Source organism: Haliotis asinina, chromosome 4 (assembly GCF_037392515.1).
Source record: "Haliotis asinina isolate JCU_RB_2024 chromosome 4, JCU_Hal_asi_v2, whole genome shotgun sequence".
Classification (NCBI taxonomy): Eukaryota; Metazoa; Mollusca; class Gastropoda; order Lepetellida; family Haliotidae; genus Haliotis; species Haliotis asinina.
Window position 1 is genome coordinate 830,622 of NC_090283.1, and position 27,867 is coordinate 858,488.

Here is a 27,867-nt window from a genome sequence, read left to right on the forward strand (position 1 = left end):
TTGTTGTAACCATCGAGTCATCCATTACAACAGTTACTTTGCCATCTACACATGAGGTTTGGTTTGCCTTTCAGTGTATAACAGCCATGATGTCAAGAGACGAAACGGGGATTGCTCATTCAGATCCATACTGTGATAGTCCTGGGACTTGCTGTTCCTATGCTCGTTACTACCAATTCACACGCCAGTAACTGCCGTTCTCCTGTGCCATAGTTCCCCACATTATCATGGAGGTGAAGCACAGACACCAAACTAAGGGTCAACAGGACGTAGAATACTGACATGCCTTTGTACTCTGAGCCCGTCTGAAACTGTCCGTCTTATACCAATTCCGAAACCAATACATCATTTTGTAAAGAAATGCAAATCATTTACACTTGATTTTAAGGGACTCGTAATGTCGCTTCATGTTATCAATAGTTTGGGAAAGGGAAACAGAAAATATATAACAGGCTAAGTTTTCCCTCCTACTGATGCTAAGAATGTGTTATATGCTCTCCCTAATAAAAAAAGCATAGGTGATAGTGATGTGTGACATTTAGTGCTTAACGGAGATTATAATGTAGGCTTGTGTAAATGGAACGACAAAAATGTATCTACGGAAACTTTAACGTGCGATTACCTTCGAGTGAGAGAGTGAGTTTAGTCTTACGCCGCCATCAGCAATATTACAGATACGGGGTGGCGGTCTGTAAATAATCGAGTCTGGATCAGACAATCCAGTGATCAACAACATGAGCATCGATCTGCGCAATTGGAAACCGATGACATGTGCCAACCAGGTCAGCGAGCCTGACCACCCGATGCCGTTAGTCACCTCTCACGACAAAGATAGTCGCCTTTTATGGTAAGCATGGATTGCTGAAGGCCCGTTCGACCCCGGACCTTCACGGGTCGCGTTTACCTTTGAAAGGATATGTCATGAAGGAAAAGTGAGTCGAAATATGCACGTGAGGTTCTGAGGATTCGTGAGAAGGGACATCGTCTGTGTAAGGTCGTTATTCGTTTGGACGGTTATTGAGTGGGGACACTCAATTTGTCATTGCGCATCATATCAATGTATACCGTCAGTCATTAATAAGACGATATCAAGAAACCAGACCTCGGATTACGGCTGCAGTGCTAGGTTTGTAGAGAGTATCAGGGTTAGTGTCATGTTTGTAGAGAGGGTTAGGCTTAGTGCTAGGTTTGTAGAGAGTATCAGGGTTAGTGTCATGTTTGTAAAAAGGGTTAGGGTTAGTGCTAGGTTTGTAGAGAGTGTCAAGGCTAGTGTCAGGTTTGCAGAGAGGGTTAGGATTAGGGTTAGTGCCAGGTTGGTAGATAGGGTTAGGGTTAGGGTTAGGGTTAGGGTTATTGTTAGGGTTAGTGTTAAGGGTCAGTGCCAGGTTTATAGAGAGTGTCAGGGTTAGTGTTAGGGGTTAGTGCCAGGTTTGTAGAGAGTGTTAGGGTTAGTGTCAGGTTTGTAGAGAGTGTTAGGGTCAGTGTCATGTTTGTAGAGAGTGTTAGGGTTAGTGTCAGGTTTGTAGAGAGTGTTAGGGTTAGTGTCAGGTTTGTAGAAAGTGTTAGGGTCAGTGGCAGGTTTGTAGAGAGTGTTAGGGTCAGTGTCAGGTTTGTAGAGAGTGTTAGGGTCAGTGTCAGGTTTGTAGAGAGTGTTAGGGTTAGTGTCAGGGTTGTAGAAAGTGTCAGGGTTAGTTCCAGATTTGTAGAGAGTGTTAGGGTTAGTTCCAGGTTTGTAGAGAGTGTTAGGGTTAGTGGCAGGTTTGTAGAGAGTGTCGGCGTAAACCATTCGTATTCGTAGCTAGGAGCGGGACTTAGAATCAGATGTCGCAACATCGACATTGACGGCTCCGTGCTATCACGTCCGATTCTGGAATCTACAAAACTGGCGACGTATATGAAGAATCATGCTTTCTGCACCAGTACCGCGTCAGAAGAGTGCGTGGCTATCGCCTTCGAAATTAGCGGTCGCCAAGGTTAACCAATATGGTGGGTGTGTTACGATGTAGGGGAACATACCCTACACACAAAAAGCTTTGTGCTATTCAGGCTGCTATTCGTTGCACAGTCGGAATTGTAGGGATTCACATTGTTCCGATTATTGAGTTGCTACAGCATCTTCAGAATAAACATATTACAGTGGTTCCACGGCCTTCAATTCACTCGCCCTCAATCCTCATGAAGTATGTATGTGATGACCTCGGCCGACGTGTTCATTAACGTCAAACGGCGCCGCACCTCTCCCAGACATTGCGCCATGAACAAGCCTGATTTCCTCAAGGTCGAATTCAAAGACCATACCGAGACGGTGCAGAGCAAATATAAGCATATACGCAGAGTGTACTTATTCAGCAGACTATTTGGGGCATTATAATATACAAACGGGCTGTAGATCACCACTGACTGTAGGTAGATCACCATCGACTGTAGGTAGATCACCAACGACTGTAGGTAGATCACCAGTGACTGTAGGTAGATCACCAGTGACTGTAGGTAAATCACCACATTAGCCACTTATAGTACACCTCTACTCTCAAGGACCCAAGGGGGAACCATATCATTCCTTCAGATGTAATCGTGTTGCCCAGAGCAGATGTTCACCACTATCAATGGTATAGTTCATTTATAATTTACGTACAAGGGGATTATTTTTTTCACTGCATATAACTCGGCTGAAACTAATTGTCCTGAGAGCACATTGGTGCTGAACCCGTCAAAGCCATTAAACATTGTATTAAGTGGAATCACCGTGTACTGTTTACAGTTGTGTCATAGTACAGTGCAACTGGTATTAAGGTGAAAATAAACCAAACATGTTTCGACATGTATGTCAGTCCATTGATGCTAGGTCAATGTTGCAAGAGATCAATTTGTCTCTTATTTTTCGCAAAGTGTTGTTAGTAATGTTATTGATATTAGGCCAGTAAGTTCAATGAAGGCCTAGTCAGATATCCTGGCGAGCAATACACCCTTATATACTAGTAGTCTTTAACATCTTCTGGAAATGTCAGTTCCATGTCAGTAAGCATAGATAGTCACTCCCTATTAGCTGGCTAACTCCCTATTAGCTGGCTAACTCCCTATTAGCTGGCTAACTCCCTATTAGCTGGCTAACTCCCTATTAGCTGGCTAACTCCCTATTAGCTGGCTAACTCCCTACTAGCTGGCTAACTCCCTATTAGCTGGCTAACTCCCTATTAGCTGGCTAACAAACGTAACCCTGGGGACATCCAGTCTACACCTATCTGAGAGGACTGATCACTGTTGCTGCTGGAGGAACGTCATCATCACTGACGCTGGGACTATAACCACTTCTGTATTTAATAGATGGAGCAGGTGTACACAAATATCCCCTGAATCAGGAAGAATAGAGACAAAAGTGTGATTTGGAAAATGGAAACATATGCGAGGCAAAGTAGGATCATATTAAAGGGTTAGGCATTAATGTGCCCTTGGTGCGTCCTATATGGTCACAAGTAGCACGACGAGCTCACGTTTTAATTTCACAGGGACCAGCAATCTGTGCCGGAGCTTCTTCAGTGCCGCGTAATCCACACTAGCATTTCACCAGAGGTAAGTCACTTGTCTCACTTGTCTCACTGACTGCCTAATACCCACGAACACATCAATAGGCATTGCCGTAGCCACTTCACTCCCAGCTCTTGAACATCGTGAAGTTGATGTGTCAAAGCATGAAGACGTCTACTAAGAGCACTTCACATGTGTTCGAAGGGATTGAGGTTAAGTGATGTCGATGGACAGCGCGCAATCAGTTTCGTATGGTCTAGACAATTACGCTACCCTTAAACAATGAGTTAGTTGTTGACGTTACTTTCGTTACTTTCGTCAAACGATTAGGCAAATGACATGGCGGAATGTTACTCTCGTCTGCATGTGACGTTACACATGACCACTCTAGCCAGGGGCAATCAGATGTCGGAATGGTTTGATGCACACATCGTCTCCTCGGATTGTGAATTGTCCGTCTGCCGCACATCGTGTGCCCTTGCAAAAGTTACAATATAGTGAGTGAGTGAGTTTAGTATTACACCGCAGTCAGCAATATTTCAGCTAGATTGAGTCCAGACAATCCAGTGACCAACAGCATGAGCATCAATCTACATAGCTGGGGGCCGAAGACACCAGATCCCTTTGATCGCTAGTGACGACAAGCATAGTCACCGTTTACAGCAAGCATGGATTGATGAAGACCTGTTCGACCCCGTACCTTCACGAGCCCACATTATATATCGTGTTATTTGTCTTATAATCAGCAGATTGTTCTCAAGTGTTGGAGGTTAAGCACATGGAATTATGTACATGCAATTTGCGTTTTCATGAAACACAATGCTGAATGCACCCCGCGTGGTCCACCACATTTATCGTGGGCGAATGTATCAGCTTATAATGTGTCAGCCCACATTAAGTACTGCGTGCATAACCACATCAGTCATTTCACTGGGTGTGAACAGAGATCATATAATAAATGTAAATATGGTCTCCGTTGTATATGGTATACTGGTAGGGACATTCATGTGATCCCAACCTTTGGTAATAAGCACAAAATGCCAAAAGTGTCAGCTGGGCAAACTATGGTGGTCCCCTCAAGCTCGCATTCTCGTGTGTTTGGTACAACCCGATAATGCGACATTTGTACATGCTGTCACATCTCGCAATCTCGACTTGTCAAACAAGGCCACAAAAACACAAAACGGCAAGACTGCGTTCACGCGATCTCGCGTGTATGTGTAATATCATGAGGTCAAGGCGCATGCGAATGTTAAAAGAGCTGTGGTCATGCTTTTCTTTTATTTCACAAGTAGCATTTAGCAAAGTTATGACATAGCTTGAAAATGCTATGTAATTTAAATACACGAAGCGTATGGTATTGTATATAAGTCCGCTCCCGTTGTTACAATTACCTTTGTACTTAAAAATAAGTCCTCAACATATTAAATATACTTTAACAAACGAAACTGTGAACATGAATTTTCAATAAAAGTGAAAATATTCCATTATATGTAATGAGCAGTCAAGAGGAAGGCACAACAATGATTCACAACAGATATTTCTAGTACAATGCATTAGAGACCAAATCTATGGCAGTGGGTCACAAACATAATATTAGCTCACCAAAGTCTTGGTTTACAGCGAGTGGTCAGACACGGAAGGTCGAACGTTGACGAAGAGGCAGAATGATGGCACAAATCCAATATGACTCCGAGTGAATAAGTCCGTGTGTGTGTCGTCAACACAACAATCAGCCTTCATATACCCCACAGTCACTGATTCTTGAATATTCGAGCACCTTGCGACCATATCGCCACCACCTTTCTCGTCAGTTATAGAAATAATCTCAGACCAGTGAGTTTCTCCATCATACGATATTACATACAGCATGCATATTCATTCAAACAAAATTCTACCAGACCAATTTCTAGCAGTCGACTGAAATGAGCAGGCCTGTTGTTTTACTCGACACCATGTTCGCTGGTTTGGGTCATAAAATAATTAATTCATAGATTTTCCTCCTCTCCCGCCTGACTACAAATTAAGACATCATGCGTTTACACTATTCTGTCTCCAAGTCCCATGAAACAGAAATACATCCGAACCACTAATATTTGTGTTCCTTTGGTAGCCATGATATAGTGGCGTTCAAATGTGTTATTGACCATATTGACGGGTTACATATATGAGTGAAATATCTGCGTACTTCCATATCGCGGTGGAGGAAGACACCCTGTAATAACTATAACATACACGAAATGCATAACATAACATCCCATCTGATGACCTTTTATTGTAGTGTTTTGCAGAGTTTGATCGTTATGGCAGTTTTGATAGTGTTTGACCGTTATGACAGTGTTCGACACAGCTATCGTAGTGTTTGACGCTGTTTGACTGTTGTGGCTGTGTTCATCGTTTGATTGTTATGGCAATGTTGACAGTGTTTGAATGTTATGACAGTAATTCACTGCCATCGTAGTTGCTTGTGAGTGCTTAACTTTTTATGGCAGTGTTGACAGTGGCCGACTGTGTTAAGAAAGCTTCGTTGGTGTTGAAAGTGTTTGACTTATCGTAGAGTTTGATAGCATCTATGTGTTGTGCAATGTTCGCCGTTTGACTGTTGTGACAGTGTTGACAGTGAAATTTTATGACAGTGTTGAGAGAGTTCGACTCAAGGTAGAATTTGTACTTTACTGAGTTAGTGAGTGAGTTAACCTTTTACATCACATCGGCATTTTTTCTGCCATGTGGTGGCGAGAAACATTTGGTTTAACTATGAAAGATATCTGCCTCAAAGGACAGTGACACATTAGCAAGTCACCACTACCAGTCACCAAAGCCAGAACAGCTCACATGGAGTCACTGGGACTTAAGTGCTTGGTTTCCTGCATCAACCCCAGCAGGATTCAAGCCGTAACTTTGACCACTGGCTGTCGTAGGCAAGCTAGCCATATATTGAAACATGTCAAAATATGTGAGCATAAAATACTTGTTATCTGCAAGGTACTGCAATCCCATTTAGACAAACATGCTATCATTAGAAGACACATTTTATTTGGAAACTGTACCAAAAAATATACACATAAATTACATTCTATCATACAATGGGTAGTTTTCTCGGCAGGATAAAGCCAACGGATATTTTCGGTATCCGTTGGGGTCATATACGGATACCAATGCAAATTAGAGAGGTCATATGCAAATTTTAGGGACTACTTTCACACTGTAAAGAAACATGGCGTCATGCACATCTTTCGGCGATCGTGTACAGATTGACGGCCGTGGTTACCATACTGTGAGTGCCTTGATGAGAGAAAATAGTTGTCTCGTAATGATAGATGGGACTGATTACGACTTCACCAGCACCGAAACGCAGGCGTGTTACAATCATTGACTCGTACAGCAGCCGGGAAAATCTCGAATGAACTGTTTGACACTTTCTCAACTGACAAGTGCGCTTGCAAAATGAAACGCAAACATTATAATTATTGTTCAAAAGTTTAACAGAAATTTTCCCAACTTCCTCACACCAAGGTTCGCTAAATACAATGTTTATTCCCAATGCAGGATATTAACCATCCCCAAACACACTCGCGTGATAACTAGACTCATCACTTTCAAAACGGCATTGTGTTTTGCTTGTGTATGCAATTACACTATACTCATTACATTTGCCACCCTCATCTTCTCCAAAATGCGCGACATTTAAGACTGTCACTGGTTCCTTCACAATGCTAGCTGATCTGAATTGACACGGCCCTCTTTGGGTCGATGTCAATAGTCAGATAATCGAACTAGTTCTTATCATCATCTATGTATCGTTATTGGAAGGTTTTGTGGTTTCACAGGTCACAACATGTTGTCTGTATTCTTTTCACAAGCGGAAACTACGAGGGGAAGTCAATATGTTCATAGAACTCGATATAAAACAGAACACAATGGTTGTGATATTGGTTTTATTTTTCAATATAGTCTCCCTGAACCTCGATGCATTTTGCCCATTTGTCTTTGAGACTGTCTATGCCCTTGAAATAGAAGTCTTCAGATTGGTCCCTCAGCCACGGCTCTGTTGTTGCCTTGAGGTCATCATCATTGGCAAATCTTGTTCCACGCAAGTGAGATTTCAAATTGCGAAACAGATAGTAGTCGCTGGGGGCCAGATCTGGACTGTATGGGGGATGGTTTAGTTGTTCGAAGCCACATTTTGAAGAGAAGCTTGTGCAACACGGCTCTTGTGGACTGGTGCATTGTCGTGGAGAAGCATGACTCCAGCTGTCAACTTCCCACGCCTCTTCTCTTTGATGGCCGCTCTCAATCTTTTCAACAAGTCAGCATAGTAAGCCCCTGTGATCGTAGTTTTAGGTGGTTTATAGTCTATGAGAATCACACCCTTTGAATCCCAGAAAATGGTTGCCATGATCTTGCCAGCAGAAGGTTGTGTTTTGAACTTCTTGGGTGCAGGAGAATGCTTGTGCTTCCACTGCATGGATTCTTGTTTGGTTTCGGGATCCCAGTGATGAATCCAGGTTTCATCCCCAGTAACCAGACGAGCATGAAAGTTATCAGGATCAGCGTTGTAGATGTCCAACAGCTCACGACTGGATTCAACTCTCTGGTGACGATCATGTGCATTTAGGTTACGAGGGACCCATCTTGCGGATACCTTGGACATGTGCAGGTGTTCATGGATCACTGTGCAAACACTTCCATGTGAAATGCCACACTCTGAAGCTATCTCGTCCACCTTTATTCTCCGATCGGACATAATTAAGCGTTGGATCCGGGCAATTGTATCTTCTGTAATGGCTTCAGAAGGTCTTCCTGACCGTGGGTCATCTTCCAAGGAGCTGCGACATTGCTTAAACTCAGCTGACCATTTTGCCACAGTGGAATATTGAGGGGCTTCCTCGCCATACACACTGATCATGCGTTTGTGGATTTCGGTTGCATTCACACCTTCTTTAGTGAGAAACTTGATAACTGCACGAAACTCAGTTTTGGAGGTTTCCATGATTTGTGCAGGGTAATCGTCTTTTAAAGGCTCTAATTCTCAAGTAAATGCTCGAGGAAGGTTGGGTATCAGTATACAGAGTCACAGATGAATCAACTCAATAATGACACCAATGACAACATCACCAAGGATATATCAGCACCCACTTCTATGAACGTATTGACTTCCCCTCGTACCTAACGATCCTGTATTCGTATTGCATATTCACCATTCAAAGTCGTATGGGTAACCCTTATTTATAATACCACAAATAGAATATTTTGAAGCAAACGCGGGTTGGGTTGAGGTGCATTCATATGCCAATATGTTGACATGGATCCCCTTCAATCCAGCCTTTAACAAAGTTTATATAAACTGCATGCCCTTATGTGCATTGAAACATCTAATGCAATTCCGCCATTTGGCATGCAAAATCACACAAGAAAGGCTAATTTAAACCTGCCCTGCCTTTTCACATGTTCTGTTTTCGTGTGAGTCGGAGAAAAAATATTTAATTCAAAATGGGATGTTTTCCTTGTTGACGGGAACATGAAACACAAGCACATTTAGACCCAATATTACCACGTCCACGATCAGCAGCACACGGTCACAGTAGCAGATACGATCAGGTTCTCACTCATGGTCGTCTGTAGTAATACATCTGGATACAGTGGTGAGTTGTTACACATGGTCGTCTGTAGTAATACATCTGGATACAGAGGTGAGTTGTTACACATGGTCGTCTGTAGTAATACATCTGGATACAGAGGTGAATTGTTACACATGGTCGTCTGTAGTAATACATCTGGATACAGAGGTGAGTTGTTACACATGGTCGTCTGTAGGAATACATCTGGATACAGTGGTGAGTTGTTACTCATGGTCGTCTGTAGTAATACATCTGGATATGCGATTGTTTCAGTATATGTCTTGATACAAAGGCACGCCAGGATATATCGTGTTCTTGTTACAGATGCGATTGTTTCAGTATATGTCTTGATACAAAGGCACGCCAGGATATATCGTGTTCTTGTTACAGATGCGATTGTTACAGTATATGTCTTGATATAAAGGCACACGAGGATATATCGTGTTCTTGTTACAGATGCGATTGTTACAGTATATGTCTTGATATAATGGCACACCAGGATATATCGTGTTCTTGTTACAGATGGATTTCTGTAGCAATATGTCCCAATACAAATTTAAACACATCTATGTTTCTGTAACAGTATGTATGAATACAAGTGTATTTTGTTGCGCATATTGTATTGTAAGTTACAGTTTTACTAATCGTGTACTTTATTTTTTTCAGATTCATCATGTTCATTACGGTCACTCTGTGTTTGCTGACCTTTGCATCAACAAAAGGTAATCCTCTTGTGTATTTGAACTGACGTCAGGTTATGAAACGAAGCTGTGTCGGTTCTAGACCTGACAATATCAGTATTGTAGATATCACTCTGTCTTGGACAGGTCGTCCTGAAGACATGTGCTGTATATCATGGGTCTGCATGCCCTGACATTTTGTAAACACATAAATGAAACGTTACAAACTGTAATTAATTCAAGAATAATTCAGGAGATAATAATTCACTTTGTAATGTCAGTATCTGCATTTCTTATGATCTATATATTTTACAGCAGCTTGGTGTGAGGAATACCCTCACTGTGCAGCCTGTGACTCTCAGAAGAGAACCTGTACGTCATGTGACTCTGGTTACCACGGCAGCACGTGTGAGTTAGTCTGCAACATTGGCTGCAGAAACGGAGCCTGTGAACTTACAAGTCGAGGCATAGAGAACTGTACTGAAGGTTGTGTCACAGGTTTTCGAGGCCCCAACTGTAAGGTTCCTTGTTCCTCACCCCCAGAGTTGTGCCAGGAATGTCCAGGTGGGTGCCAGGAAGGATACTGCCAGCTCGGCTCCTCCTGTGTGTCTGGGTGTAAAGACGGCTTCTACGGTGCTACCTGTAAAGACTGTTCCAGCACATGTAAAACATGCAACAGGACTATCGGGACATGTGTCGAATGTCATCAGTCTCATTTTGGCTCAAACTGTACTTATCCATGTGATCACTGTCACGTGTCCTGCAAGTTTGGATGTGAACAGGGATGTGCACCAGGATTCCATGGCAGTTTCTGTGAAAACAACTGTAGTGAACATTGTCGAGGGGAATCTGATGCGAACGGCGCCATGGTGAGTTTACCTGAGTGTAGCCGGGAGACAGGTGACTGCATCAAGGGCTGTGTTGATGGCTGGTATGGGCCTTCTTGCTCCTCTCAGTGTAACCCCAGGTGTAAGTACAAGAGATGCTCCCCCTCAGGGGACTGTCAACATGGCTGTGTACCTGGATATTACGGGAGTGACTGTAGCCCCTGCCCCAAACACAGCGTCAACAACACCTGTGACACGGAGACCGGGACTTGTCAAAGATGTGACAATGGATTGTATGGATTGTTCTGCAATCAGAACTGCAGTGTCTGTCTTGACGGTTTCTGTGTGGAGACATCGACCGTTTGCCCTGACGGATGCAACATCAGATGTATGTCTACCTGCAGAAAGAACTGTACTGAGACAGGTAAACTATGATTCCATATTTAGGCTTACCCTCGATAAAAGATTCTTGTCCAAATGTGAAAGGTATTGTGAAAAGGATTGGAATATTATTAATACTGATTACTCCGTGTGCAATATGCAGTTTAATCATCCGCGTCTCTGTATAACTCTCCTGCCAGGACATAATGCACGTGGAGCGTCATAAGCCATTCCATCTTTTGATTGGCGTACCTTTGAAACTTTCGATAGTTCCAAGGTTTGGATTTTAAATTCAAGACTTTGTTCAAATGTATTTATTGATTTGTGCAAGTTGAAGGGGATTTTTTGTATTGTGAATGTAATGTTTATTTTGGCGCCTAGGATTACAACCAAAGCATTATTATTTAAACTACAACGTTGAGCTGTATCTGGTTTATTTACAGTTAATCAGACGCCAGACCAAACTCACAGCTTACTTGTAGCCATACCAACAATGTCCTCGCTTCTTCTCATCTGCACGGTGGTGGCGTGCATTCGTTATCGTAAAGGTTTCTGTACACGAATGTACGTGTCATTTTACATTTCTCTATCACCCATGATCACGCCAGCCCATGCTCAGTGTTGCCACCTCACTGAACTGTAATATGTTTAAAATTTAGTTTCAGTAATTTGTTTTCTTTTTGAAAAGCAAAATAATACACAAAAGAGAAGTGAAGACATCAGTCTGATGCTTCTGAATGGTTATATCGCTGGCTTTGTAATAAATGTTTGACCATGAGAACGTGGGTTCGAATCCCGCACGAGACTCTACCTGATAAAACTACTGAAATCTGTAGTTTACTCAGAAAGTGACATCCTAAATACAGCACACTTCCCATTATATGTTTTATACTTATAAAAAGGCATTGTGTATACGCTTGCTCTTCAGACTTGTCGCTGATACAGCGCATGAATCACTCCCCAATGATTCTAGATGCATCAACATGTTTCTATTGATAACATGTCATGAGGGGGCCTACAGCTTTACATTATGTTGTTGTTTATGCTTAAAGTTTACATTTGTGACTGTCCTCCACACCTTTACAGCACTTTTACTAAGACTAGATGTTACAAGCCTGGTTAAGACTAGATGTTACAAGCCTGGTTAAGACTAGATGTTACAAGCCTGGTTAAGACTAGATGTTTCAAGCCTGGTTAAGACTAGATGTTACAAGCCTGGTGGATCGGATGCCCTTGTACAATCTAACCTCAAACGTTGATGTCTAATATGAAGCGACATGAATGGTCAAATATTGTGTACAAATGCAGGCCTAGCATAGTCACCTGACTGACTACACGAAGCGTCATTGGGACTCTCGGGGAAGATCATTACTTTTCCTAGGACGGATTTGGTGGATTCGGATGATGTCGTAAACGCCCCTCGATTTATCAGTTAGGATATCTTGTCGGCCTGGATCGGGTCTGTGTTGATGAAGCCTTACCTTGAGACTGTACTGCCGTAGGGTTAGGCGTCTTCTTCAGTTGCTAAAACGGTAAAGAAGACATTTACAAAACGTCTCCAAACGTCACAGCATTCAGGTTTTCGTCACACACTATCACAGGCGTCATAGCTGCAGTTGTCCACCCATCACAATCGTTACAGCTCCACCTCAAAAATCGTCTTTTCCGCAGACCTTGGTCTGAAGCAGTCCGTGTATCTGTAGACACTTGCACTACGTCACAAATGTTGTGTGCTCCACAATGTTCTGACGACAATGTTCTGCCGTCAGAATTATATATCAGGCTGTGGTTCTTGCACGGATCCCGTAGACTCTTAGCCTGTTCTCCCTGCGCCTTTACGGGCAGATTACTTTGTGGTGCCTGTGTCGTTTGTGCGTGGTTCGAAAACATCTGTGCCAAATGTAGTTTTTGTGAATTGCCACGCTGCGTCGTACAGACACAATAAAATTCTCTCATTCCTGCTATCAGGCATGTTAAAGGCACGTGCAACGAACCTACAATTCAAAATATAGTTTTGTATCAATTTACATCCATGTGGCAATTCCGAGTATATGCTCCTCATAGTTTACATTCAGAGAATTCATAAATTATCTTAAACTGACATTCATTGAAATAAACTGTGCACTTCATCTGTTTCAGAGAAAAGACAGGAACCAACGGAGATGGTGTCGAAAAGCGAAAAGAAGCACGCCGGACTTCTACACATGATTACTGTGATGTCGGAGAGGGAGAAACTGGTCCAGTGATTGTATACCTATAGTGGAGCATCCAGTGAGGTTGCAAGCTTAGGTTGAACCGACCTATGCAATGACACTACAAACAATACCATGACACTTATGACCCACTCCAACACATAACACCTTAACTCTATGACACCAGGATCCACTCAGTGAAATTACCATAACATTCCCCATTCACGTTACTAACCCACACCATGACACTACCGGTACAAGCCATGACACTACCAACTCACACCATGACACTACCAACCCACACCGTGACACTACCAACCCACACCATTACATTGCTGGTCCAAACCATGACACTACCAATCCACATCATGACACTACCAACTCATACCATGGCACTACCGACTCACACAACTACACTACCAACTCACACCATGGCACTACCAACTCACACCATGACACTATCAACCCACATCATGACACTACGAATCCACCGCATAGCACTGCTGGACACACTATAACACTTTTAAACCAAATATGACACTACCAGCCTATACCATGACGCTACAAACCCTCATCATGAGACTACCAACCCACACCATGACACTACCAGTCACACCATGAAACTAACAACATACACCACGACACTACAAGCAAATACCATCACACCACCAGCCAACATCATCACACTCTCAACTCACACCATGACACCAACAACTCACGCCATGACATTAAAAACACATAACTTGACACTACCAGCACCATGGCACTGCAAACCCATACCATGACACTACCAACCCACATCATGACGCTACCAACCATACCCTGACACTACCAACCCACTCCATAACACTACAAACCCACACCATGACACTACCAGTTATACCATGACACTAACAACTCACACCATGACACTACAAACTCACACAATGAGCCCACATCGTGACACTACCAACTCACAACATGGCACTAACAACCCACACTATGGCACTACCAACTCACATCATGACATTATCAACCCAGACCCTGACACTAACAACTACACCCTTACACTACCAATACACACTATGATACTGCCGACCCACATCGTGACACTACAAACCCACACCATGACACTACCAGTTATACCATGACACTAACAACTCACACCATGACACTACAAACTCACACTATGAGCCCACATCGTGACACTACCAACTCACAACATGGCACTAACAACCCACACTATGGCACTACCAACTCACATCATGACATTATCAACCCAGACCCTGACACTAACAACCACACCCTTACACTACCAATACACACTATGATACTGCCGACCCACATCGTGACACTACCAACCCACACCATGACACTACCAGTTATACCATGATACTAACAACGCACACCATGACACTACCAACTCACACCATGACACTACCATCCCACTTCATGAGACTACCAACCCACACCATGACACTACCGACTCACACAACTACACTACCAACTCACACCATGACACTATCGACCCACATTATGACACTACGAATCCACAGCATGACGCTGCTGGACACACTATAACACTTTTAACCCAAACATGACACTACCAGCCTACACCATGACGCTACAAACCCTCATCATGAGACTACCAACCCACAAGATGACACTACCAGTCACACCTTAAAACTAACAACATACACCATGACACTACAAGCAAATACCATCACACTACCAACCATATCATGACACTAACAACTCACACCATGACAATAACAACCCACACTATGACACTAACAACACATACCTTGACACTACCACAAACAGCACCATGACACTGTAAACACATACCGTGACACTACCAACCCACATCATGACACAATCAAACCAGACCTTGACACTAACAGCTACACTCAAACACTACCAACCCACACCAAGACACTACTAATTGCACCATGACACTAACAATCCACACCATAACACTACAAACCCACACCATGAAACCACCAACCCACATCATGACACTAACAACTCACACCATAACACTAACAACCAACACCATGACACTGCCAACCCAGGTGATGACACTGATAGGTCACACCATGACACTAACAACCCACATCATGACACTACCAACCAACAGCATGACACTACCAACTCACACCATGACACTAACAACCCAGACTCTCACACTACCAACCCACACTATGACACTACCAACCATACCCTGACACTACCAACCCACACTATGACACTACCAATCAACACTATAACACTACCATCCCACATCATGATACTATCCACCCACATCATGACACTAACAAGGCACATCATGACTCTAACGACCCACACCAGTGGGTGTAGCCATTCGTAGGCCTGTAACCAGCTCAGCTGCATTAGTGGTTTTGGGTTCTATTGAGCTTAATTATATTCCTTTTTTAGTTTAGCATAGTCAAATAATGACAAAACAAACCAGTTACGTATTAATAAAGCTTTGAATTATCATAGCCTGTTGTGTTTTGTGACAAAGAATCACAAGGGCCATGTCCCAGCATGATTACTGTACAGTGATCTGATCTGTGGGAGTAATGCACCCAGGCCTTCCACACAGTGAGCCATCATTACACATTGGATACCATGTTATAAAGAGAGACAGGCATTTTATTTAGTATTTTAGGCCAAACGACTCATAGTACAGTTTTGCATTTTTTTTTCAAAATTGCCTAATTATAAAACCAGCACTGGAGTCAAGGAATCTTGGCTTTGTCTTTGAATCAACTCTTTGAGGTGAATCACACATCAACAAAATATGCCGCAGGGCATATGCCAATATACGCAATATCATTCAGATAAGGAGATTCATCACTCCCAAGCTGCTACTTTACTAGTCCAGGCATGTGTGCTCTCGCATCTAGACTATTGGAACGCTCTGCTGTATGGACAACTCAAGACCAACAAGTTGCAGCGAGTACAGAACTCAGCAGCCAGAGTGGCGACGAGAACACGGACATCTGACAGCATAACACCTGTTCTAAAGCGCCTTTATTGGTTGACAGTGGAACAAGGGTGAAATACAAAGTACAGATGTTTGTGTTTAAATCGAACCCACCGAGAACTTTCCGGAGAATATAGAGGCTTCCAACACTGCAGCCTTCAGCATTACCCAGATTGTCAGATGGGCTGTGCTCCCGGTGGAGAACCCGGGCACTCTCCTGATCTGCACTAAGAGATCAGGAGGTACCAAACCAAAGGCACCGAGAACAATGGGGAGCCTGATGACAGTGTACTTGGGATGCAAGCGAGACCTTTAAAAGGCGAGATCCGCATATTTATCATGCTTTTTCTGAATCTTGCCAATCACATTGCTGTCAAAAGGGACAGAAAATCCAATGATATAAATAATTTCATTGGTTTTATCAAAAAGGACAAGATCATGTTTGTTGGCTGGAATTCGTCTCAGGCTGTATATTGGCCTATTCCAGAGACGTTTGAAAGCATCATTTTCCAAGATGCCCTGGACATGTTCAGGGCCGTACCATGGGTGGACCTCGGGGTCAAAGCCACAGGCATGTCGGAGTAAAAGCAGCGAGTTATTAAAACAATATGTCATTCCACCGATACTTCATAACTTCATGTATTCAAGCGATCTAATTCTCTTAATGTATACCTCCAAAATGCATTGAAGCTCTATCCCCGTTGTCTATGGAAAGTACTCAGCCAACATTCGGTGTATCCCCCTTATCACATCCCCCAAACCCCCCTCCATTCCTCACCTCCAGGGCAGGACCCTTAATTCTCACATTTTACACCATGAGCAATAGCTTCAATAACGTTTCGGGATGTTCAAATGCAATGTGCCTTTTCATATTGAATTTCAACAGCCCTGTCAGAAACTGGCCTATGACATGTGGCTCAAGAGAAACAAAGCTGACTTGAAATCTGGCCAGTAACAATTTTTACCATCAAAAGTATCTGGTCTAACTTCCATGACGGACAGGTTTTGTCATGAGCGGTTCCCAAAATGGACTACCATAATTACTCTGATAAACCTTATCACCTGACAAGCTAGAATCGATCAAAGAAGTATTCGACGACCGACCGTTAATTAACCCTGCTGCTGAAGATGCTCGCTGGTTGTGTCTAAGGGAATAATTCTGTCTGTGAAAATCTGTATTTGAAACACTAAAATGAACAGAACGACTATCTTGTCTATCACTACCACCATAACCAACCCCTTGATGGAAATCTGAATTCTGTCAAGAATCAGTTACAGTAGAATCTGTCAAAATCGGACTCGACTGGGACAGGCTTAATTGTCCGAACTACACAGAGTCCGAATTGTGCAATTTGACATTACTTAGTATTACTAAGAAAATGGCAAATCCGGGTCACGGCACCAAATCTGTAATAGGCGTCATCTGTGAGTCAGCCCAGTGACAGGAGTTCAATGCAGAGTGTAAATCGATGTTTCCCTGTTCATGGTTTATTATGGACTATGCGTTGTGTAATTTTAATAAATGATGGAAACCTACAAACCGGCGGAACAGTGTACACTCTTCTTCAGTTCAGTTCTTTCAACAAAATATGACTCAAGGCAGAAGTGTAAACGACAATAATAATTTATTCTATTAAATAAAACGTAAGAAAAATAAGCAAAACAAATGCATAGCTACACTACGTGACCGACGAAGGAAATTCTAATGGAATTTTACTGCCAAACGTGAGTAATAAGTAGAATAAATGACTACAAGATAACGACGTCAATACGGTGCTTGCATAATAAGCAAAGATGTAATTATAAGTCAGCTAACTAATGTTCTAGAACAGTCTGCCGGAAGTCAACAAATAGGAAGCCAACGGCAAATAACTCTAAACTACTGCCTTAGAGGCGTCTTCCTTAAATAATTCTCTGTTATATAATGTAGCCCATAATTAATTCTCTGTAGGAAATGTAGCCCATAATAACTAACACTAAAACCTTAGATACTGTGACCCAATTACAACTACAGCAATAATAATTAATAACAACTCTAATAACGGAAAATACACTCTCGTAACAACATGTGCATGGGTCAGTGACCTTAACCAATTACTCCCCAGCCATAATAAACATGGCTGCTGTCTTTACCAGTACCGTCCACCATCCTGAACTACCATCTGTGAGTACCCCAACGAACGCTCTTGGTCTTCTGATTGCCAGGAACAAGAATAAACAATCCCCACTTGTTGCTATTCCGATCCACAATTCGACTGTGGTTCATCTGCAGTAGAAGGAGATTGTGCTTCATTATGTTACGAGAGTGTATTTTCTGTAACTTATATTGTTGATTAAGTAATATTTACTACTTGGGTCACAATGTTTAAAGTGAGTGCTAATTATTATGGATCACATAATGTTCAGTGGTTTTCGTACTTTGATAGCAGGCTTTAAGAGAAGCGCTTTAAAGTTACCTTCCCTTGAGTAAGTGCTTTGATTAGTTGTGCATACTTCCGGGAGACTACTAGAAGATTCTACGTTGATGGCGATGGTCGCAAAGTGTTCGAATGCTCAGGAATTGGTGCCTTTGTATATAAAGGCTTGACGCCGGACAAGGACACAGAGATTTACTGGAAAACGCTTGACCTACATAACCGCTGCCTCACCGCTCGCCGTGTTGCATTCAGTATTCCTGTTTCTCATTGTCAAACCAAGACGTTGGTGAGTTGATATTATATCTGTAACCCATTACTTTAGAACTGACTCTGTTGCATTGCAAGTGAAAACTCTGTTGTGTACCTTCGTATCTTGCTCTAATTGTAGAATACATATTGCTGAACTCTGTCATACTGAGTAATAAATGTACACAATTTATAGCTAATGAACTTATGATGACGTTTATAGAACTATGGTTATGACGGGTGCCACCGGTGGGGCAGGATACGCTAACACGTGCTATCATCAGTATTTTATAATGATTCATGAACACATGTTGTCATCGTATCGCATGGTGACAATCACTGAATTGTCTGGTCGAGATTAGGTTTGTTTGCAAACAACATTGTACAGAATACTGCTGAAACAAATATATACTCGGGACGATGGCCTAATTGTACAATCAACTCAGAATTAAGCAGAGGTTTCATGTATGTGGAAACGGTTTGGTCGCTTGTTTTTATACATCGTTTGTATCACATTTCCCCTGAGCTGTACAATTTTCCTCTGGGTCAGTTTTCAATGATTGCTTATGCAGAATTGTTAGCATAAATACGATGAGGAGGGGTTTGATAAGTTGTAATTTGTAACTTTGTGAACAAATCGCCAGTGCAAATCTAGCGATCTAACCCACTAGGCCAACGAGGTTTCTACTAAAATGAAAGTGTGACAACTAGTAATCTCGTTCACCTACAATGTGTCAAATTTAAATCGGCACGGCTCCTATATAGTGGAATCCTTAGTTAGTTAGCCAAACGTATTGGCTGCTGATGCATCCCTGTATAATTATGAACAGTGGCATTTGGGGTTTGCGCTCTGGTTAAAAACCGCTAGTTATTTAAAGGTTTTAGACTCTAGCAGTCAAGTAAAATTTGCTTCAGTCACGATATGGATGAGACATTAAAGATGTGACTATATATATAGATAACAACGTCTTGTATTTCGTGAGTGAGACTTTTCGATACAGAGACATTTGTCGCAGTAACAGCCATCATCGTCATTGTAATGTGGTGATGGTGATGGTGACGGTGATGGTGATGGTGATGATGATGATGATGATGATGATGATGATGATGATGATGATGATGGCGATGGTGATGGTGACGGTGGTGATGGTGATGGTGATGATGATGATGGCGATTGTGATGGTGATGGTGGTGGTGATGATGGTGATGTGATGGTGATGATGGTGATGTGATGGTGATGGTGATGGTGATAGTGGTGGTGATGGTAGTGGTGATGATGGTGATGGTGATGTGATGGTGATGGTGATGGTGATGGTGATGGTGATGGTGATGTGATGGTGATGTGATGGTGATGACGACGACGATATTTAATGTGCGCTTTCGAACATATTTCGTATTTCCAACACGGGCCAACCATTTCATTTAGTATTTGATCGAGGGGTGACTGGACCAGGAGATATCATGACAAACTGGAGAGGGCTTTAGCGTTGCATAATAAAATTGGTCTGAATTGTAAAATTTCCTTTTTCGCGAGACGTTGTAGGGGGAAGAAATATGGAGTGGTTTGACTGATGTTCATTATGCGTGTAATATGGCGGTCTCTTTATTGTTGCATTTATCTTCTTTAACTGGAAGTTTGAAGTTGGGATGATGAGGATGAAGACTTTTATGGATAGACAACTTCTTTCTAGCAGTGGATGCAACGTTTCGTTGTAGATTCTAACATCTTTTGCTTGATAACGGTGTTAAAATCTAAACCGAATTGTCGCGTCCACTGCAAGAAAGAAGTTGTCTATCCATTAAAGTCTTCATCCTGTTGAATGTATAGTAACTTTTAGTTTTTTAGTGCGTTTTGGAGTATATTTTTAATTTATTATATGAATTTTGGTATTTACTTTTTATATTATTTTGATAGACTGTGTATTTCGTTTTAAGATAATATTGTGTTTAAGTTAAGTTCTGGGAGTTTTAGTGCCATTTTGGCTGCTAGGACGGCATGTTCGTGTGTACAGACGACATTACAAGTGTACTACACCAGGGTGCTTCCCTACTCTGCTGCTTGTATCATCAACCTGTCCATCACGATACTAGCTGTGTGGGCAATACACAAATGCACCAGAGCCGGATGCAGCTTTACGAGAAAGGGGAGGGTTTCACGCTCTTGTGACAGAGGGAATGCACACACCATTTTCACCCGTTTTCAATGGCCTTTAGTTACTTTCTGACAAAAGGCGAGGTGCACACCCCTGCACCCCACTCTGGATCCGGACTGACTTTGTTCATTGATTCTCCTGGGATTGAATGTCGTCGCTAGTGTGAGTAACATATGAGTAAAGAGCTATAAGTAAACACGTCAGGTCGTATCGGCTGGAACGTCGGGTAAAAAAGCTTCTGCATTTGTTGCAACCTGTCCTTGCAGCCATATGTGTCATTGTGGAAGTAAATATGGCGCCCTAATGTGTGACGTCTGCTCTGCAGTAGACAGGAGACGGATCAGTTATATACCGCATGACAAGTAGGAAGCACAATCTTACTTTATGATATGTATTCTGCTTCTCCGTCTCTCCCTCTACACAACACCCACTTCAAGGAATATCATTTGAATCACGGTAGTCAACCTTATATAGTTGTATATTGTTACAATGTCAAGTATTGACTATGTAACGGCTGCCTGACTGGGTATCTTGTGCATGTTCCCCAGCAGATTATATCGTGGTGTAACTAGTACATTTATATCGGGGTGTAACTAACACATTTATATCGGGGTGTAACTAATACATTTATATCGGGGTGTAACTAACACATTTATACCGGGGTGTAACTAGTACATTTATATCGGGGTGTAACCAATACATTTAGTACAGTAAACAGGAAATGAGTACAATGTCAACACATAGGTTAAAAATCTGAGGAAATCCTTTTTTCTGTATGAACACAACACTAGGCGCATGTTTTAAATTGTTCGCATTTACCAACTGTTACCATTGCATGTGAAGATTGCACAGCCATTTACCGCACTCTGTTTCCAGGTGCAGACTTCACTGAGTCGTTTTGATCACTTCACCTTCATACACAGACTGATGTACCTGCAGACAGTAAGGGGAAGACAGTCAAACTCAGCAATGTTGGACTTCTGCATTGTCCTGCTGATATGGGGTGAGTAAAACGTGTGTGAAATGTGCCCCTCAGAGAAGATATAACCGTGATCTCAGAGTGTGAAATGTGCCCCTCACAGAAGATATAACCGTGATCTCAGAGTGTGAAAAGTGCCCCTCACAGAAGATATAACCGAGATCCGGGAATAACAGCCTAATATCGGACCTTTAGTTTGCGATACTGAAATACAACATCTCGTGACATCATTTGCCATAACTACATGTAAGTGATGTAAACAAAATCATATTCCCATCTCTTGAGCAACATTCAGGGGACAGTGGACTGTCCTGGTTGATTTAAGTGTTTTCTAGGCACACTGACGGTACGGCTACCCAATTCTCTACCCAATAAAGGTTGAATCCGATTTTAATGTACACCCCATACTGGGGTATTGTTGTTTGCGGCGTAAAATAACACTGCCTCACTTACACCAAATTGTTTGTCCTGTATGTTTAATGTCCAGCAGCACTGCCTGTGTGTGCCGAGGACTGTCGGCTGGGGCGTTATGGAGGGCGATGTCAGCACCAGTGTTCTCAGCGATGTGCCAGTGTTCTGGGAAGTGACGACGTGCACTGTGACAAGCTGAGTGGAAGCTGCTCCTCGGGGTGTCATACAGGCTGGTATGGAGATCACTGCAACTCTCAGTGCAGCACCCACTGTGTCAACAGGACCTGCAACCAACAGGACGGACGCTGCACTCTGGGATGTCCACACAACAGGGAGGGACATTTCTGTGACAAAATGAAAGGTGAAATGGTTTGACAAAACACTGAGTCTGTAAGAACAACAAAACACAAAACTGAATTGATACAGGGACATGTTTATGTTAAATTGCCGGTGTTCCGTCAGTGGTACATTGCTAGTTTACTCACGTTTAGGTAGATGATGAAAGTAAACATTTATATAATGAATCTACAGCGGGACTAGTTTATGTTATGCAGTGACATGGGTTCCCCCATCAGGAAGGTCCACGACAACAGAGTCGCCAGCAGCAGCGCCGGCCGTGATTGTCGTCCCCGTGTGTATTGCTGCAGTCGCAGTAACAGCCATCATCGTCATTGTCCTCATCCTGTGAGTAAACGTAATTGTGACTACAGACCTTTGACGTTTGAGTGGACTTGCATAAAGACAATATGTAGTTTAGTGCAGTGCCGTGATATTTAGCAAAATACAAATAACTTTGTAAAGGTAGTAATTACTTTCTTACATTTGTTTCACTCTTTCTTACAGGAGGAGGAAAGGAAAGCCACAGAGGTGATGCCATATGTTCAGTTCTTTTTTCTGACTGCCATTGCAAAAAATCCATTTTTCACAAATTTCACATAACTCTGGTTACAGATCAGCCTTAAAATAAAGAATTGTTTTGTTACCAAATTTGAAATCATTTGAGCGAATCTTTTGGGATGAAATTAGTCAACTAACTTCAATATTTTGTTTTGTTTCTTGTAGGAGCCTGAACACTAGTGAGTATGTATCGTCATCTGTCATCTGTCATCTGTCATCCATCTTGACCCTGGAGTAAAAACGTGGAAAATGTATATTGAGGAGTCCCGTGAAATAAGGAAAGAACGATTATAACAGTATTCTGGGATTACTTGTAGAGGTGATGAGATGTCTGACACTCAGTTGTGAACGCATTCTGGGATTATTTGTAGAGGTGATGAGATGTTTGACACTCAGTTGTGAACGTATTCTGGGATTACTTGTAGAGGTGATGAGATGTTTGACACTCAGTTGTGAACGTATTCTGGGATTATTTGTAGAGGTGATGAGATGTTTGACATTTAGTTGTGAACGTATTCTGGGATTATTTGTAGAGGTGATGAGATGTTTGACACTCAGTTGTGAACGTATTCTGGGATTATTTGTAGAGGTGATGAGATGTTTGACACTCAGTTGTGAACGTATTCTGGGATTATTTGTAGAGGTGATGAGATGTTTGACACTCAGTTGTGAACGTATTCTGGGATTATTTGTAGAGGTGATGAGATGTTTGACACTCAGTTGTGAACGTATTCTGGGATTATTTGTAGAGGTGATGAGATGTTTGACACTCAGTTGTGAACGTATTCTGGGATTATTTGTAGAGGTGATGAGATGTTTGACATTTAGTTGTGAACGTATTCTGGGATTATTTGTAGAGGTGATGAGATGTTTGACATTTAGTTGTGAACGTATTCTGGGATTATTTGTAGAGGTGATGAGATGTTTGACACTCAGTTGTGAACGTATTCTGGGATTATTTGTAGAGGTGATGAGATGTTTGACACTCAGTTGTGAACGTATTCTGGGATTATTTGTAGAGGTGATGAGATGTTTGAAACTCAGTTGTGAACGTATTCTGGGATTATTTGTAGAGGTGATGAGATGTTTGACACTCAGTTGTGAACGTATTCTGGGATTATTTGTAGAGGTGATGAGATGTTTGACACTCAGTTGTGAACGTATTCTGGGATTATTTGTAGAGGTGATGAGATGTTTGAAACTCAGTTGTGAACGTATTCTGGGATTACTTGTAGAGGTGATGAGATGTTTGACACTCAGTTGTGAACGTATTCTGGGATTATTTGTAGAGGTGATGAGATGTTTGACACTCAGTTGTGAACGTATTCTGGGATTATTTGTAGAGGTGATGAGATGTTTGACACTCAGTTGTGAACGTATTCTGGGATTACTTGTAGAGGTGATGAGATGTTTGACACTCAGTTGTGAACGTATTCTGGGATTATTTGTAGAGGTGATGAGATGTTTGACATTTAGTTGTGAACGTATTCTGGGATTATTTGTAGAGGTGATGACATGTTTGACACTCAGTTGTCAACGCATTCTGGGATTACTTGTAGAGGTGATGAGATGTTTGACACTCAGTTGTGAACGTATTTTGACGTTTGCCACGGCTGGAATTAGATTCCTTTGTACTGTGCTACTATTTCATAAAAGGCAAGGGCATTGGGTTCTGAATTTCACGAACACACAAGTTCATCTTGATTAGAGACAGAAAGTCCTCAATATTTTTTTTGTGCATGACAGATCCAGTATAATTCGAATGCTGTATGATGTATCTACAACTGTGATTTTCAGGAGGAGATGACGAGGAAGGAAAACTGCTGACCAAAGGTAAAGAAGTCAACATTATTTATGCATAGAGTCAACATGTCATTGAATGTGTTATGCTGCACTCATGTCTACAACTAGTTGAGTTAGTGACACATCCACACAGCGTGAATCCGTGAGAAGTAGCTAATGTACGATGTTTACTTTGACAGAAAACTACGATCTTCGCCATGCAAGCCTTATGGGAAATGTGGATGCCGTAAGACAGATATTGTCTGACAAGAGCGAGGATATCAACTGTAGCGGGGAGGACGGGAGATCCCCCGTCATGTGTGCTGCCTCTGAGGGACATGGAGAAGTACTGACCTTGCTTGTGAAGGAAGGAGCTGATCTGTCACTAGTAGACAGCAAGAGTGAAAACGTCCTTCACGTGGCCTGTCTGGGGGGGCATGAGGACATTGTGAAGTATCTCCTCACATTGAACACAGTCAACATCCACAGTAAAGGAAGTTATGGTAGAACGCCACTGATGAAAGCTGCAGAGAAGGGGCATAGGGAAGTGTTTGACCTACTCATCGAGAACGGTGGCGATGTGTCATCACTGGATGATGTATACAACAACATCCTCCATGTCGCCTGTATCGGAGGATATGTAGAGATGGTGAAGCATATCCTCTCATTAGGAGTTTGTTGGAGTCAACAGTAAAGGACAGTATGGGAGAACACCTGCGATGATGGCTGTAAGCTGTCGACATAAAAATGTTGTTGAGGTTCTTAAGAATGAAGGAGCAGATCTGTCTCTAGTGGATAATGACGGTAACAACATCCTCCACATGGCTTGCATTGGAGGACATCCGGAAGTGCTAAAGCTTGTCCTCTCCTTGAATGTAGTGGACATCAACAGTAAAGGACAGCATCAGTAAACACCGATTAGAATGGTGGACATAAGGAAGCACAGACCTGTGTTTGACCTACTTGTGAGTAAAGGAGCAGACCTGTCCCAAGCAGACGACAAAGGTGAGAACATCCTTCACGTGGCTTGTCTTGAAGGTCATCTGGACTTGGTAAAGGACATCGTCACAAATGACAGGGTGGACGTCAACAGCAGAGGTCGGTACGGGAGAACACCGGTGATGAAAGCAGCAGAGAAGGGGCATATGGACGTGTTGAACCTGCTTATAAGCAAGGGAGGAGATGTAACGTTGACAGATGACAACGACAACAACATCCTTCATGTTGCCTGTATTGGAGGACATGTGGAGATGGTGGAGCTTGTCATCTCACAGGGCATGGTTGACATCAATAACTTAGGACAATATGGGATGACACCGGCGATGATGGCTGCAGGTTGTCAATATACTGAGGTGCTTAAGTTTCTTGTGGAAAAGGAAGCAGACCTTTCACTTTCGGACAACGACAGTAACAACATCCTTCACTTGGTCTGCATTGGGGGACACCTCGAAGTTGTGAAATTTGTCCTCTCCTTGAATACAGTGGACATCAACAGTAAAGGGCAGCATCACCAAACACCAGTTAGAATGGTGGACATCAGGAAGCACAGACCTGTGTTTGACCTACTTGTGAGTAAAGGAGCAGACCTGTCCCAAGTAGACGACAAAGGTGAGAACATCCTTCACGTGGCTTGTCTTGAAGGTCATCTGGACTTGGTAAAGGACATTGTCACAAATGACAGGGTGGACGTCAACAGCAGAGGTCGGTACGGGAGAACACCGGTGATGAAAGCAGCAGAGAAGGGGCATATGGACGTGTTGAACCTGCTTATAAGCAAGGGAGGAGATGTAACGTTGACAGATGACAACGACAACAACATTCTTCATGTTGCCTGTATTGGAGGACATGTGGAGATGGTGAAGCATATTGTAGCAGCCAAAATGGCGGACATCGACAGCAGGGGACAGTATGGAAGGACGCCAGTACTGATGGCTGCAGGTGCTGGTCACATGGTGGTGGTTGAGACACTTGTGAGAGATGGAGCTAACATGAACTTAAGGGATGATGATGGCAACAACATACTCCATGTGGCTTGTTATGGTGGACATTTGAATATTGTCAAACATGTTATCTCACTCAAGATTGTTGACACTGCGGAGGAAAATATGCACGAACTTACAGCACTGAAGATATCAGAAGAATTGAAGGATAAAGCTCTATATAGATTTCTTTTGACACAATGAAAGTGGTTACGGTATGTAGGTAGCACCACTGTTAGACCACTCCGACAAGGATATCGTTGATTCAGAAGTCGAGAAAAGATGTTTCCATCATAAATAGGGCACATTGTTATGGATAACAACTTCTTTATTGCGTGAGTGCGACGCCTCTATACAGGTTCTTGTACCGTTGTCAAGCAGGAGTTATCCATAACAATTTGTCCTATTTGTACACCTCAACCTCTAAACTGCCACTCAAACATGTTTCCATCATGCACCACGTGACAATGCTTCCGATGCTGATATCTTCTGGAAATGATGGCTGAAAGCATATCTAACCATGCTATAGGAACGAGAATAGAGGGATCTTCGAGAGAAGAACTTTCGAGCTAAGGGCTATTTTTCTCATGTCAGACAACACACGAATAAACCGTTGGAGTCTTGATTGTGTCATAAAGACTTTAACAGTCAGGGAGGACCTTGTCAGATTAGATAGTGTTTATACCGCATTGTTGCGTCCTGTGGACAAACTGCATGTCCTCGCAGTCCATTCAAAACCTGGTAACTGTTTTTTTTTAAATAAAGCTTTGAGATAATAGAATAAAACTGTTTTGTTTCTTCTCATG

General features: G+C 42.4%; 2 protein-coding genes and 1 pseudogene across 2 annotated transcripts; 2 read left to right on the top strand and 1 right to left on the bottom strand.

The window, feature by feature from the left end:
• Positions 1–1,411: 1,411 nt before the first annotated feature.
• LOC137282118 (uncharacterized) lies at positions 1,412–1,786 on the bottom strand. The gene has a single exon (XM_067813845.1). It carries the CDS (start codon positions 1,784–1,786, stop codon positions 1,412–1,414), a length of 375 nt encoding a protein of 124 aa, XP_067669946.1.
• A 468-nt stretch (positions 1,787–2,254) lies between these two features.
• Positions 2,255–13,280, top strand: LOC137282119 (multiple epidermal growth factor-like domains protein 11). Its single transcript, XM_067813846.1, has 5 exons — positions 2,255–2,337; positions 9,813–9,868; positions 10,142–11,077; positions 11,478–11,576; positions 13,174–13,280. Exons 1-5 carry the CDS (start codon positions 2,255–2,257, stop codon positions 13,278–13,280), a joined length of 1,281 nt encoding a protein of 426 aa, XP_067669947.1.
• An 8,660-nt stretch (positions 13,281–21,940) lies between these two features.
• LOC137282120 (ankyrin repeat domain-containing protein 50-like) lies at positions 21,941–27,312 on the top strand (annotated as a pseudogene).
• The last annotated feature ends 555 nt before the right edge of the window (positions 27,313–27,867 follow it).

Bases quoted from the DNA above. Each gene is read 5' to 3' on its own strand.
- LOC137282118 (XM_067813845.1), bottom strand. From the start codon at position 1,786: ATGGTTTACGCCGACACTCTCTACAAACCTGCCACTAACCCTAACACT.
- LOC137282119 (XM_067813846.1), top strand. From the start codon at position 2,255: ATGAACAAGCCTGATTTCCTCAAGGTCGAATTCAAAGACCATACCGAG. The intron at 2,338-9,812 runs GTACTTATTCAG...TATTTTTTTCAG, and splicing joins TATAAGCATATACGCAGAGT to ATTCATCATGTTCATTACGG. The intron at 9,869-10,141 runs GTAATCCTCTTG...TATATTTTACAG, and splicing joins GACCTTTGCATCAACAAAAG to CAGCTTGGTGTGAGGAATAC.